Source organism: Bicyclus anynana, unplaced genomic scaffold (genome assembly GCF_947172395.1).
Source record: "Bicyclus anynana unplaced genomic scaffold, ilBicAnyn1.1 scaffold_29_1, whole genome shotgun sequence".
NCBI lineage: Eukaryota > Metazoa > Arthropoda > Insecta > Lepidoptera > Nymphalidae > Bicyclus > Bicyclus anynana.
The window spans coordinates 172,918-187,053 of NW_026441281.1; the positions used below are offsets into that span (position 1 = coordinate 172,918).

At 38.8% G+C, this 14,136-nt stretch overlaps 1 protein-coding gene across 1 annotated transcript in view; it reads left to right on the forward strand.

Moving 5' to 3' along the window:
- Positions 1–10,720, forward strand: part of LOC128199830 (uncharacterized) — a 152,328-nt gene extending 141,608 nt beyond the window's left edge. The window contains exon 8 of the mRNA XM_052891002.1: positions 10,609–10,720. Within this exon, the coding sequence (XP_052746962.1) occupies positions 10,609–10,720 (112 nt within the window). The remainder of the gene's footprint in view (positions 1–10,608) is intronic.
- Positions 10,721–14,136: the final 3,416 nt, after the last annotated feature.

A 14,136-nucleotide genomic window follows, 5' to 3' on the forward strand; every position in this document is an offset into this window, starting at 1 on the left:
CGTGGAAAAATGTTATAAATGTTGGGAGACAGGCCACAAAGCAGCAAAATGCAACGGACCTGATAGGAGCAACTGTTGTAGACAGTGTAGTCGAGTCGGACACAAAGCGGATAGCTGCACTTCTACACCTTTTTGTCCACACTGTGATGTCTTAGGTCATAAAGCTGCTTCTACAGGTTGCCCAAAATTCAGAGGTGCCATAAATGAAGCCGGTCAAGCTCGTAATAAGGACCGAAATAGGACAACAACCACTCTGTCTTCTAATGGCGATTAAAATCCTTCAAATTAATGCGGATCGGGTGCGCGTAGCTCACGACCTTCTCTTACCCACGGTCAGAAACCATGTCATAGACCTAGTAATACTAGCAGAACTGATCAATAAATATGCTGAAGCTGGGGGCTGGGAGAGAGATCGGAGAGAAGACGCAGCAATAATTGTATACAACAAAGCCCTTACAGTGGGAGCTACCATACGAGGAAATGGTTTCATTGGCTTTCGATTTGCACAATTCACGGTGTACAGCTGCTACATGTCCCCTAATTGTTCCTTTGACCAATTTCGGCAAGATCTTGAGGAACTTAGTGCCAGCGTGCCTCTTCAGCGAGGAAAAGTTCTTGTTGCTGGGGACTTTAACGCTGCATCGACCATATGGTCTACAAATAAAAGAGGACAACACCTAATGGACATAATTGCTGACCTGGATGTAAGCGTGGCAAATACTGGAAATACACCAACATTCGAAAGAGGTGGCAAAAATTCAAGACCAGTCATAATCATGGCGAATTCAAATCTAGCTGGCATGATTACAGGATGGGAAGTTCTTGATGAAGAATCTGCCAGTGGCCATAAATACATAACATACAGTATCGGAGAAAAAATACCTGGAATCGAATCACGCCCAATTGGTTGGAACTTCAACAAAATTGATAAAGAAAAGTTCGAAAACACGCTAATAAGTGAACCTATACGAACTCCTTTTGAGCTAGTCTCTGCAACAACCAAAGCCTGCAATCAAGCCATGCCTAAAAGAAAAGCTAGACGAAAAAAACCTGTCTACTGGTGGAATAACGAAATAAACATAGCTAGGAATAAATGCCTGGAATCTAGAAGAGCTTACACTAGAGCAAACTCGAAGATAAACAAGCAAAGATCAGAAGAGGATAGACTTAACCAAATTCGAGCCAGTGAAGAAGCTAGAAATAGATATAAAACAGCTAAACTAGAGCTGCAAGGCCTCATTTTAAAATCTAAGGGAGAACAATGGAAAAAAGTTGGTGATGAGGTAGACAACGACCCTTGGGGCTTGGGATACAAAATAGTTACCAAAAAGATCAACCGTTCTTCGCCAACTCCCATAAGCTTGCAAAAAATGAAGGACATCACGGCTGTATTATTCCCTACACATGACGACTTCACTAGGACCACTGGCGTAGTTGGTCAGGTACCAAGGATTACTGACGAAGAACTGGCGAAGGCCTGCGATCGGATCAAATCCAGAAAAGCGCCAGGACCTGATGAAATTGCGCCAGAAATAGTTAAATTAGCAAGTAAGGTGATTCCCGATCAATTAAGAGACGTAATGAATGGTATTTTCCAAAGTGGAGAGTTTCCAGATATATGGAAAACTGCTAGACTAATCCTCCTACGGAAACATAACAAATCAGCAGACGAACCATCAGGGTATAGGCCTCTCTGTCTTCTGGACTGCTATGGAAAGCTATTGGAGAGGATACTGCTAAATCGAATAGAGCAATTGCTACTAAAGCATGGTGGATTAGCGAAGGACCAATTTGGGTTTAGAAGTGGCCGGTCAACATTAGACGCCATCGAAAGAGTAAAAGCCATAGCGCTAGCGGCAAAGCAAGGATCGCAACGTACTAGAAAGCTCTGCACACTTGTTGCCCTAGACGTCAACAGAGTCACAGAGACGATCCGGGTGACAAGTGGAGTTCCCCAGGGCTCTATTCTTGGACCAACGCTGTGGAACATATTGTATGATGGAGTTTTCAAATTAGATCTCGGCGATGAGGCACGTCTAGTGGGTTTCGCGGATGACTTGACTTTGGTTGTAGCCGCCAGAACTGATAAACTACTGATGAAAAGGACCAACAGGGCACTGGACATAATCAACAAGTGGATGATCGGGAAGCATCTAAAACTGGCACCGGAAAAGACCGAAGCCATAATGCTAAGTGGCAGGAAAAGGCATGGCCCACTCACTTTTAACATAGATGGGGTAGAAATAAAACCATGTGACAAACTCAGATACCTCGGAGTATGGCTAGATAGAAGCCTGAGGTTTGACAAACATGTGGTGCAAACAGCTGAGTAGGCAGAAAAGCTAGCGGCAGCCCTTACCCAGTTAATGCCCAGAAAAGGCGGACCAAGAGCCAGCAAAAGACGGCTCCTCGCATCAGTGGCACACTCTGTCATGCTGTATGGGGCACCTGTTTGGAGCCAAGCACTTCAAGTGACTAAATATAATAATGTGCTTGGTAGAACGCAGCGACGCCTGGCTATCCGTATATGTGGAGCATACAGAACAGTATCTAAAGAAGCTGTGCTAGTGATAGCAGGATTGATACCTATCGACAAATTAGCTACAGAAAGAGCAAGGCTATACAAAAGGGAGGCCAAAAGAACTCCAAAGGAGGAGAGACAAAGGACACTCCAAGAATGGTCAACAGAATGGCTTGAAAGTGGGAAAGGGCAATGGACCAGGGATTTGATTCAAGACTTAGTGAAATGGGTGAACCTCTGACAAAAGCAAACTTAGTGCCATATATGTTGGAGAACAAGGAAGCCTGGGCTAACGGGGCGAAAATGCTGCTAAAAAAATAAAAAAAAAAAAAAAAATGCCAATGCATAGCTTTAAGCAATGTGTTAAAAAACATTTACTTAGTTGAGGTTACTACAACATTGATGAGTTCCTTAAAGATAAAAGCGCTTGGAGGCCATTGGATCAGCTTCCACCTTCACACAGGAAATAAAACTAAAAGAAATTGTAACTCTTATCAATTGTAAATTATAATACTGTATGACTTTTTCAAAAGAGCAACTGTTGAGTTTCTTGCCGGTATCTTCTCAGCAGAACCTGCCTTCCGAACCGGTGGTAGAATCTTTACAAATAGTCAAATTGACGTGTCAAAAGTGCTTGTAAACTGAGCCTACTTGAAATAAATGATTTTTGATTTTGATTTTGATTGATTTGTATTTTTTGGGGAAAGTTATAGCAAACCGCTAAGGATAAAGTAATTTATTCATTATTAAACAAAAATTATCAAGTATTTTTTAGTTTTATGTAAAGTGCGGGGTGGAGACGAAAGGTCTGGGCCGGGAATGGTCATGGTTTGGATAGGTAGGGAGAACAACACGAGCAGAGAAGGGGAGTGTTGATCGATCGTCAAGGAATTCCTTAACCCTACATCTAGTAGTCACAAGTCCTGGACTTTGCTTGGTGTTTTTCTCTCTACCACGAGATGGACCCGGCACCTGCACGGTGAATCCATGGAATGCTAAGATATTCGTCTCTCTCGTTTTTCTATAAAATATTATTCAAAATATAGTAACTATAGCTTATTAATCAATTGTGTTTTCATTAATTTAAGAACAAGTTAATTATAATTGTGTTCCGTGATCTCGTCCTCACTTTTATACTATATAGTATGCACTCTGTGCTACCGCGCTGTCACAATATTCAAAGCGAAGACTATTAAAAAAATATTAATACTATTTTTAAGCTGTCAATCACCGTTGTCTGTGGTCTGACAATCCGCCATCTTTGCTTGTCACCTGTCAATGTCATTGTGCTTTTTTGTGCGATTGCGCTGTGACTAAAATTTTTCTATTTTCGATTTTAAAGTTATTTTATTAGTTTTATTGTTAATTTTTCATAAAAATAAGTAAACGTAAACAAGAAGATTCCGATAGAAGATTGAAAAGGATCGGATCGCTGCTTGTTAGACGAAGACGTCGCTACGCCACTACGAGTACGTGTGAGTTTCAACCTCAAATATTTTAGTTTTCTTCTTCTACATGGATTTATGGTTAACCACGAGAAAGTTACTATAATCATATTTTATTATGTTCACAACATACTACGTCGAGCTTTCACGAGAGGTTAGCCAGTGGTATATTATGTTGTCCATCACGCAGTATCACATTATCAAGGACGTACGCTCTCATAAGATGTTGACTGTTTACCCTTAGAGCTTTCACGAGAGGTTAGCCAGGGGTATATTTTTTTGTCCATCACGAGATATCACGAACGTACTTTCTCATAAAGTGTTGACTGTTTACTCTTAGAGCTTTCACGAGAGGTTAGCCAGTGCTATTTTATGTTGTCCACCAAGCAATATCACTAACGTACGCTTTCATAAGATGTTGACTGTTTACCCTTAGAGCTTTCACGAGAGGTTAGCCAGTGGTACATTATGTTGTCCGTCTCGCGATGTGACGAACGTAAAGTCTCATGGTGTTGACTGTTTACTGTTGAAAATTTCACGAGAGGTTAGTCGTAGAATTTTTCACACAGCATGTCAAGTATCATTGTTTTTAAGTGAGGAGGAATCTTCTAGTGAAAGTCAATATTCCCTTGATCCAAAGTGCCCTCGTCAGGTTACAGCCGTTAAAGTCTACGCTGCTACCGCTCGTCTTCTCTCCCCTCCGCATCCTTCAATAGCAGTGAGGATCAAGCTGAAAATGGGGGGGGGGGCGCAGGCAGATAAAGCAGTTCCTGCAGACGAAGCAACGGAGGGTACAGCCGTGACTTCTTTGCCAGCAGCCATTGAGGGGCTCCTGGGTAAAGAAGGCACCACCAGAGAGTCCAACAGAGTTAAACTGCATGAGGGCTTGGCAAAAAGTTGGACTGCAATCTTAAAAAATGGTCGTACAAAAGACACCAAAGTGGCATTGGCCGTGGCCTAAAAATTGCAGTTTATTTGTGCCTCCGAAGCTAAATGCGATAAATGTATAGCTGACCAGCAGTTACTCTTAGCCACAGCAATCTCAGCTGTTGGCAAAGTACTAAGTGTTGTGATACCATCTGTGGAAAATAACGAGATTTTATGTCAACTTTATCACGATAACACTGAGACACGTACGAGTCTCATATTTCCAGGATTGTACAAGTATATCAAAGACCTGTTTTGGTATACCTTTTTGGAAACAAACTGCAAGATAAAGTCAAGCCATAAAAAAGTCTGCAGAGGAGCTAAAGAATACAAGAAGAGCAATCTAAACTCCAGGGGCCCACAACGATCCCAGTTGCCGCGTCCGACTGGGCAGAAACTGAAGTTGAGGCAGCAGATATACCGGACAGCGAGAGCAGTCCCAAGCCGGGTGAGGAAACAGCGTCTACGTCGTCAGGCTCAACGTCCAGGTACATACTGGCAGTTTGCAGTATTTCTCCAATAGCTAGTCCATTTTCGTTTAATCCTACCTTATGTAGGTGGTTTGTAGGACACATTATCTCCAAACCTACTGTATGTAGGTGGCTTGTAAGATACAAAATACTATTTTTTGAATATCCACTAATGGACTATGTTCCAAAAAACCATTTATTCACTCCTAGAGAGACTGAAATGATAACAGTAAAAATTTATACGTTATTAAAACTAGAAGCTATAAAAGTTTGTTTGTCAACTAATGGTCTTTATCCAGCATATTTTTTGCACCCAAAGTCTGATGAAACTTGGGGATTTATACCTAATCTCAAGAAGTTTAGTAAGTTTATTAACACAATTCACTTTGAGAACAGCCAGCAATACTTATTACGCCAAGATGTTTTATGCCACTATTGACTAAACATTTTGTGTGAATTTACCTGTCTTACATTTGGACTTAGCGCTGCACTGTATGTCGTCACAAAGATAATAAAACCGGTTATGTTCCAGCTGAGGTCACAGGGAAGGTTGTCCGTTATTATTACTAAGAGATATCCTCTGCCTTGCTGATAGCTATGAAAAGTGTTTACAGAATGTATCAACCACCTTGACATTTTTGAAAGACCTGTGTTTTATAATTTGATACTGATAAAAGTATTTTAAAACCAGTACCACCAAATTTCTGTACCTCAAAAGAGAAGGAAATCTATTAGCATGTCTATTAATAAAGAAAAATCTTAAATGAAATTGTAAAATCATAGATCTTGCTAAATTATTAGGCCAGCTCGTAGCAGCATGCCCAACCATATAATATGGATGGCTTTATAAAGAAACTTTGTAAAATTACGAAACGAGTGCATTTCAAGTCAATAATGCAAAGTATAACATTACTTTACACTTATCAAGAGAACTCTTACTAGACTTAGAATGGTGGTGTCTTCACATTCAGGCAGACTCTTGTACTATAAAGTAAAATAGAGTTAGAATTTTCTCAGGACAGGCTGAGGACTAGTTTGCAATAATATCAGAAATCATAGACATTGGACTAGTGATGAATTTTTTTTTTTCATATAAATTAATTTTTCATATACATATAAGCTATTAGCAGCATTCAAAGGTCTTAAAAATATTCATAGATATTAAAAATATGTTCTGCTCATCTGAAATACTGAAATATTGCTAAGGATCGATAATATAACAGCCATCGCCTATGTCGATAGGAGGCAGTGGCTTGCACTTCATACGTGCATAGTACTGCATACCCTAAGAGTTGTCTTCTTAGTGCTTATTAAATACAGTTTTTTTCCAGTTTGCTCAATTTTATTAATATTGCATATCCTGATCGACAACCTTATGCACGCCACTGAGGAGGGGTGATACCCAATTTCCTCATCTCAATAAGCTGGCAAGGGCTTTATGGCAATAGTGCGAGAAAAGACATCTTTGGCTGTGTGCATATATTAAGAAACAAGACGTTCAGTTTTCAGAAATGGAATGAACCCTGAAGGCAAAGACAAGGCTTTCCAGAAAATAGTAGACAAGTTGGGACATCTCGAGGCTGCAAAAAATTTTATTGCTAAATGTCCAAATTATGTGTCTTGGTATTCAGATCATAATGCCTTCACTTTTAAATGGCATGAAGTTTTCACTCATAAGTTAAATGCTACAAAAAATAAAAATGAGAATGCCATTGATATTGTAATTGTCCCTTGCTGACCTTCTCAATCTTGATATCCTCTTTTTAATTCTATGATGGAATCTCAACCCGTACGTATCTCTGCCGTGACTTGATATTGTTTCCTTCCAGCAACTATTGTAGGGTATATTATATTATAACCCTTAAAGATAGCAAGCATATTATTAAGGAAGTGTTCATAAAGCGGAAAATACCATCGCCCTCATTGGACAATATGCTGAGTTCACTTTCGACTAGGACTAAATATGAGAGTGGTCTTAAACAGCGGATTATATTGTCAAAACCATGCAAAAGATAAGATTCATTTCTCTTTTAACACAAAAAAAAATAAAAAAATTTGAGGAATCCAAATAGGGACTGATGAGAGAGTGGTAAGATTCTTCAGAGGAATTTATAGATCACCAAAAAAGCCTAAATATAAGAATGTTTGGAGCCCTGATATAGTTTAAAATAATTTAAAGATTATTTTACTTTATTTCCCAACGAAATACTAAGTAAATAATAGCTTACTAAGAAACTAGTAACTCTTCTGGCTCTTGTTACTGCACATCGAGTGCAAACGTTGTCTTTATGCTTAGATAACATAAACATCAACGATGACAATATCATATTATAATATAATTATTTTGTTTATTATGATAATAAATTTATTATTTTAATATTAATATAACGAACTAATATGTACTTAAAGACTGATCATGTTATATAAGTATATGGTTATAAATAGGACTATGTCCTATAAAATGTATTGTTGTACATTTTCAACTGTTGTTGAACATTTTCACTGTTTATTCAACCAACACAACTTTCTTTCTTTGAACATTTACATAGTATAAAAGTGAGGACGAGATCACGGAACACAATTTAAAAGATCGGACTAACTTACCTAGTGACGTCCGATCCCCAATTGTGTGAAGTGATCTCGTCCTCACTGAGTCCCAACCCTACCCATCATAGGCCACACAGTAATGGCTCATTGGATAAAAAATTGTTCTATGGACTATCTCTATAGCTCTTCCCCAGTGAAAGTTGTGTAGTGTTCTTTGAAATAATGACATTGACAGGTGACAAGCAAAGATGGCGGATTGTCAGACCACAGACAACGGTGATTGACAGCTTAAAAATAGTATTAATATTTTTTTAATAGTCTTTGCTTTGAATATTGTGACAGCGCGGTAGCACTGAGTGCATACTACATAGTATAAAAGTGAGGACGAGATCACGGAACACAATTGGGGATCGGACGTCACCAGGTAAGTAAGTCCGATATTTTAAATTATAAATAGGTGTGAAATGACTACCCTCATTTTTAATTTGTTTGTTGGTAAACGGTACTCCTCGAGTATGGCTTTAGTATAGTACTAGCGGATGCCTGCGACTTCGTCCGCGTAAAAATCGATGTCAACTTTCAACCCCTATTACAAAACATTCTATTCAATAGCGGACCCGGTGAAGTTTCGCTTTCACTTATGTGCATTTCTTCCCTACCCCTAACTTACCCTACCAACCTAAACCTATACAATCCTACCGTACCCTACTCTGCCCCTAACCCTACCCTACCCCTACCTTACCTCTATCCTACCCCTACCCCTACCCTACCCGTACCCTATCCCTACCTTACCCCTATCCTTCCCCTATCCTTACCCTACCCTACCCTACATCTTCCCTACCTTACCAATACCCTACCCATATCCTATCCCTACCCTACCCCTACCCTCAGCAAAACCGATCCAGCCCTTTGAGCGTGGTGCGATGACCAAGGAAAATCCAATATTATAAATGTCAATATTATAAATAGGTAAAGTTCGTATGGTTGTAGGGTGTACTCTCTGGACCGATTTTGATTTTACTCCGTGTTCCTACGGGAACAGGAACTATGTGGGTGAAACCGCGGGGCGTCTTTAAGCGGCATTTTTTCGTCTCTTAGAAATTTTTTATTATCTCTGAAACTATATGACTAATTAACATACTGTAAAAAAAAAATTCAACCGACTTCTCAAAAACTAACCTAAACTAAAAAGCAAAAAATAACATCTTACCTATGTGTTACCTTCTGATCAGTTTGAAGGCGGTGCCAAGCCAGTGATGTTTTAATTCAAGCCGTTTAAATTACACAATGTCTGTGGTTCATTCAGAAACGGCTTTAATTAAAACATGTCACTGGATTGGCACCGCCTTCAAACTGATCAGAAGGTAACACATAGGTAAGATGTTATTTTTTGCTTTTTAGTTTAGGTTAATTTTTGAGTTGGAAGTCGGTTGAATTTTTTTTATTAAAATTTTTATTTTTTAATTTTTAGTGTTAGCACACCTACTGAGTGTGAACAAAAATTAATAAGCAATTAGTTGAAACGTTATTTTCTTATGATAAGTATCTAAGTCCTACAATCCCAATTTTAAAAATACTACCTTAACTCATGTACAAAATTTCACTCCCCCTTTATCCACACGTAATATGAATATTCAGAAAAACGTGAAAGGTGACTGTCCTCTGTCTTCATCACCAGACCCCCTGTGCAGTCACAATCCATATGGGTGGAAAGTTCTCATCAATACAAATGTATCAAGTCCAAACACAAGGTAGCTACTGTGAACCGTTTAGTAGTTCTCTTAACTCTCCTTCGTCTTCATCATCAGACTCTTAATACAGTCACAACCCATCTAGGTGGAAAGTTCTCATCAATACAAATAAATCAAGCCCAAACAAATGGTACCTGCTGTAAATCCATCCATCCATCATCAGACCAACTCCAGACCTTCATAAAATTGTAGTGGTTTAAAATACCTTATGGAAACACTAACAAACGCACTAGCCGTCTTTACTATTTTTGAAAGTTCCCCTCGATTTCTCCAGGATTCCATCATCAGATCCTGTCATGAAAAAAATGGGACCACCCTGGAATTAAACCCCTCAAAACAAAAAAATAATTTTTAAAATCGGTCCACAAATGACGGAATTATCGCTGGACATACATAAAAAAAAAAGAAAACATACATACAGCCGAACGTAGAACCTCCTCCTTTTTGGAAATCGGTTAAAAAGCAAATCTTATCTCTATAATATCCTCATTTTGATAAGGATTTAAGTTTAGTTGTGTAAATAATGCCGTAAACCTTAGTCTAAGAATTAAATAATTAATTAAAGTACAAAAGGTACTATATCTGCTAAACTATAGAAGATATTATGCTGTCGCGACATTTTTTGTAGTAAATGATGTGTTCTACAAAGTTGTAGTACATTATGTTATTCTAACAACAATAGTTTTTGCAGCGCACAAACAAAACTTTTGTACATCTTGGGTTACATTATTCAGTTCAGGAGATTCAGTAAGGATCCCTAATTTTTTTGAAAATGTAATATAGCCTTCCTCGAAAAATGGGCTATCTATCACTGAAAGTATTCAGCTTTCTAATATTAGTACAGATATGTATACTGTAAAAGGAGATTTACATTACATTTAATAAGATTATTTGAATGTACCTTAATCCTAAATTAATAATTTTAACTCAGTTGTAATTTTTTTCAGATATGATGCTAGTAAACCACCACCACCATTAATGGCAATGCATAGCCAACAGGCAAGTGGCACAAGTAAAAGGAAACCAGATGATGAAACTATAACAGGTAAAGCATTTTAGTATGACCTTAAGATCTTATGTTGTGATCTATGCAATGATCTAGACTGATACTTTAACATAATGCATAAATATATTATTATCCTTAAATTGGCAAAGTGATTGTAATATCAAAAGTGTAATGTAGGTAGTATAATAAACGCACACCATTATACATCACTCTGCGATAAACCGTTGTTTTATTCAGTACATTACATTTGGCGCAGTCGGTTTTTTATTATTTAAACATTTTAAATCATGCCTTTTGGAAAAATTGAGCCTTTTGATGTGAATTCCCACAACTGGGATGCATATTGTCGGCGAGTGAAGCAGTTCATCGCGTTAAATAGCATCGCTGAGGAATTACACGTGGCCACGTTGGTTACGCACGTCGGCGTCGCTTGTTACGAGTTGATGTGCGATTTATGCTCACCGGATTTACCAGAAGATAAAACTTTCGAACAATTAGTGAAAATTGTGAAAGATCATTTAGAGCCACAAAGGTCGGAGATCGCAGAGAGACACATGTTTCGCCAGCGGAAACAACAGCAAGGGGAGGCAGTGAGTGATTATTTGAAAAGTTTAAAGCACCTAGCCAAGCATTGCAATTTTTCTAATAACCTAGAGGTAAATCTGCGGGACCAGTTCGTTTCTGGTCTACTCAGTGAAGACATGAGGTCTAGGTTGTTTGCAGAGCGGAACATTGATTATAGGCGAGCAGTCGAACTAGCATTGGCGCTTGAGGCAGCGGAAAGACATGCATTGGAATCAGCGTCCGGGGCTAGCGCCACTGTTGATCCAGAGGGATTGCATCGCATCAGAAGTGCGCCGGCGCGCGTCGAGCGTGGGCGCACCGCAGCACGGGACCGAGGAGGCGCGAGCGGCGCCAGCGCTCCGGGCCGCGAGGGCTCGCCGCGCGGCTGCTGCTGGCGCTGCGGCCGCGGCCAGCACACAGCGTCCAGGTGCCGGTACAAGTCTTATCGTTGTGACCTTTGTGGAGTTAGGGGTCATCTAAAATCGGTTTGTGTAAATAATAAGTGCAGTGATCAGTGCAGTGATTCAGTTAGACGGCAGAATCCTAAAGGTCAGTTTTTTTTAAATGATTCCGATGACAGTGATATTGGGTTTTATAATATAACGTGCGATAGCAATGATGGCCCGTATTATCTTAATTTAAATGTCGAAAATTCGATTTTGAAATTTGAAATTGATACTGGTAGTAAGATATCAGTCATCTCAGAACATTGTTATAAAAATTTTATTTTTTGCATATAATATTAATGTTTGTCCTTCGCTCCAATCTAATTTTTAACCGACTTCCAAAAAGGAGGAGGTTCTACGTTCGACTGTATGTATGTTTTTTACTTACTATAGATATGTGGATACATAATAGTATATTATTTTATCTATTTTAAATTTGGAACTAATAAACGACGCAACGCTCTCCCGATCAGTCCGTGAGCTCACCCTGGGGTCATGTCTGAAAATCAGCGCTACAGTTACTTAGCTGTAGCATAGAGCTGAGGCAGCGCCCCATTCAGCCGAAGCCTTAGTATTAAGTTAGTATTAAGTTAGTATTAATTCTCATGTTTTTTTCTTATTTATGTTATGTTGTTTTTGGCTGAATAAATGTTTTTATTATTATTATTATTATTATTAAAAAAAAACTTTGCTAACTTATGCCTACAAAAAAAAAAAATTAAGGTTAAAATCTTACACAGGCAACATTATTGAACCTCTTGGATATATTACGGTTAATGTTAGTTATCAATCTCGTTCACATAGTTTACCCTTGTTTGTTATTGCGAATGGCGGTCCACCATTACTTGGTCGGACGTGGATAAGATTTTTACATATTAAGGTCACTAATTGTTATAATTTAACTGAGGAATTTTATAATAATAATGCAGTTGAGTCATTAAAGAGAGAATTCCCTGAAGTGTTCGCTGAGGGGCTTGGGACTTTTAAAACTCGCATGAAGTTGCATTTAACTGATAATACTCCAGTATTTGTTAAGGCGCGCCCCCTTCCCCTCGCCCTCCGCACGCCTGTCGAGCGCGAATTGGAGCGGTTACAGCGAGATGACGTAATATACAAGGTAGATCGATCTGATTACGGTACACCTATAGTTCCTATAATAAAAAAAAATGGTGATATCCGTATCTGCGGAGATTATAAAATAACGATTAATCCTTTATTAAAAGATTTCCATTATCCGCTTCCGCAGATCGAAGATATTTTTGCCACCCTCGGAGGTGGTGAACAATTTACTAAGTTGGACCTGTCCCACGCCTATCAGCAAGTCTTATTGACAGAGGACTCGCAACCCATGACTTGTATATCGACACATGTTGGGAATTTTTTTTACAAACGGGTACCATTTGGAATAAAATGTGTTCCAGAATATTTTGAAAAGTTGATTGAGGAAACTTTAAGTGGTTTATCTTCTACCGTAGCATTTCAAGATGACATTTGTGTAACGGGTAAAGATAGGGAAACACATTATAAAAATCTGCGTGCAGTTTTAGCACGGCTAAAAGAAGCGGGGTTGCGAGTCAATTGGTCTAAGTGCGAGTTCTTTAAAAACAGTGTAACATATTTAGGATATAAAATAGATAAGGAGGGCCTACACACTGATAGTAGTAAGATAGAAGCCATGGTCTCGGCACCATCGCCCAAAAATGTAACGCAGTTAAAAGGATTTCTAGGTTTAGTTAATTTTTATAATAAATTTTGTGTAAATATGAGTTCTGTGTTGAAACCTTTATACGATTTACTCAAAAAAAATGTTAAATGGAATTGGAGTCCAGAATGTGAAAGTGCCTTTAATAAAATTAAAAAAGTTCTCAGTAGGTCACCAGTACTAGCTCATTACGACGCCAAGCTCCCTTTGATTTTGTCCGTAGATAGTAGTGCATACGGGATTGGAGCAGTTTGGACTCATCGCTACCCCGATGGCACGGAGCGGCTTCTCAGTTGCGCGTCTCGCACGCTTAACGACGCTGAGCGTAACTATTCGCAACTGGATAAGGAAGCTTTAGCAATCATTTTTGGAGTCAGTAGGCATCATAAATATTTATTTGGACGGCATTTTATTTTACGCAGCGATCACAGGGCATTAAGTTACATTTTTGGCAAAAATAAAGGTATACCACAAACAGCAGCGGGCCGATTACAGCGTTATGCGGTGCGCTTAGCGGCTTATAATTTTGATATTGAATTTATCTCTTCATCGAAAAACTGTTTTGCAGATGCTTTATCTCGTCTACCATTGGTAGAAAACACTACAGTTAAGAATAACTGTCATGATAATAGTAGTTATTTATTTTTCATTGAAGATAAATTTCCTATAACTTTTCATGAAATTAAAAAGGAGACCGTCAAAGATGCTGTTCTCAATAAGATAGCTGGTTATTTAAAGTTCGGTTGGCCGGAACAAG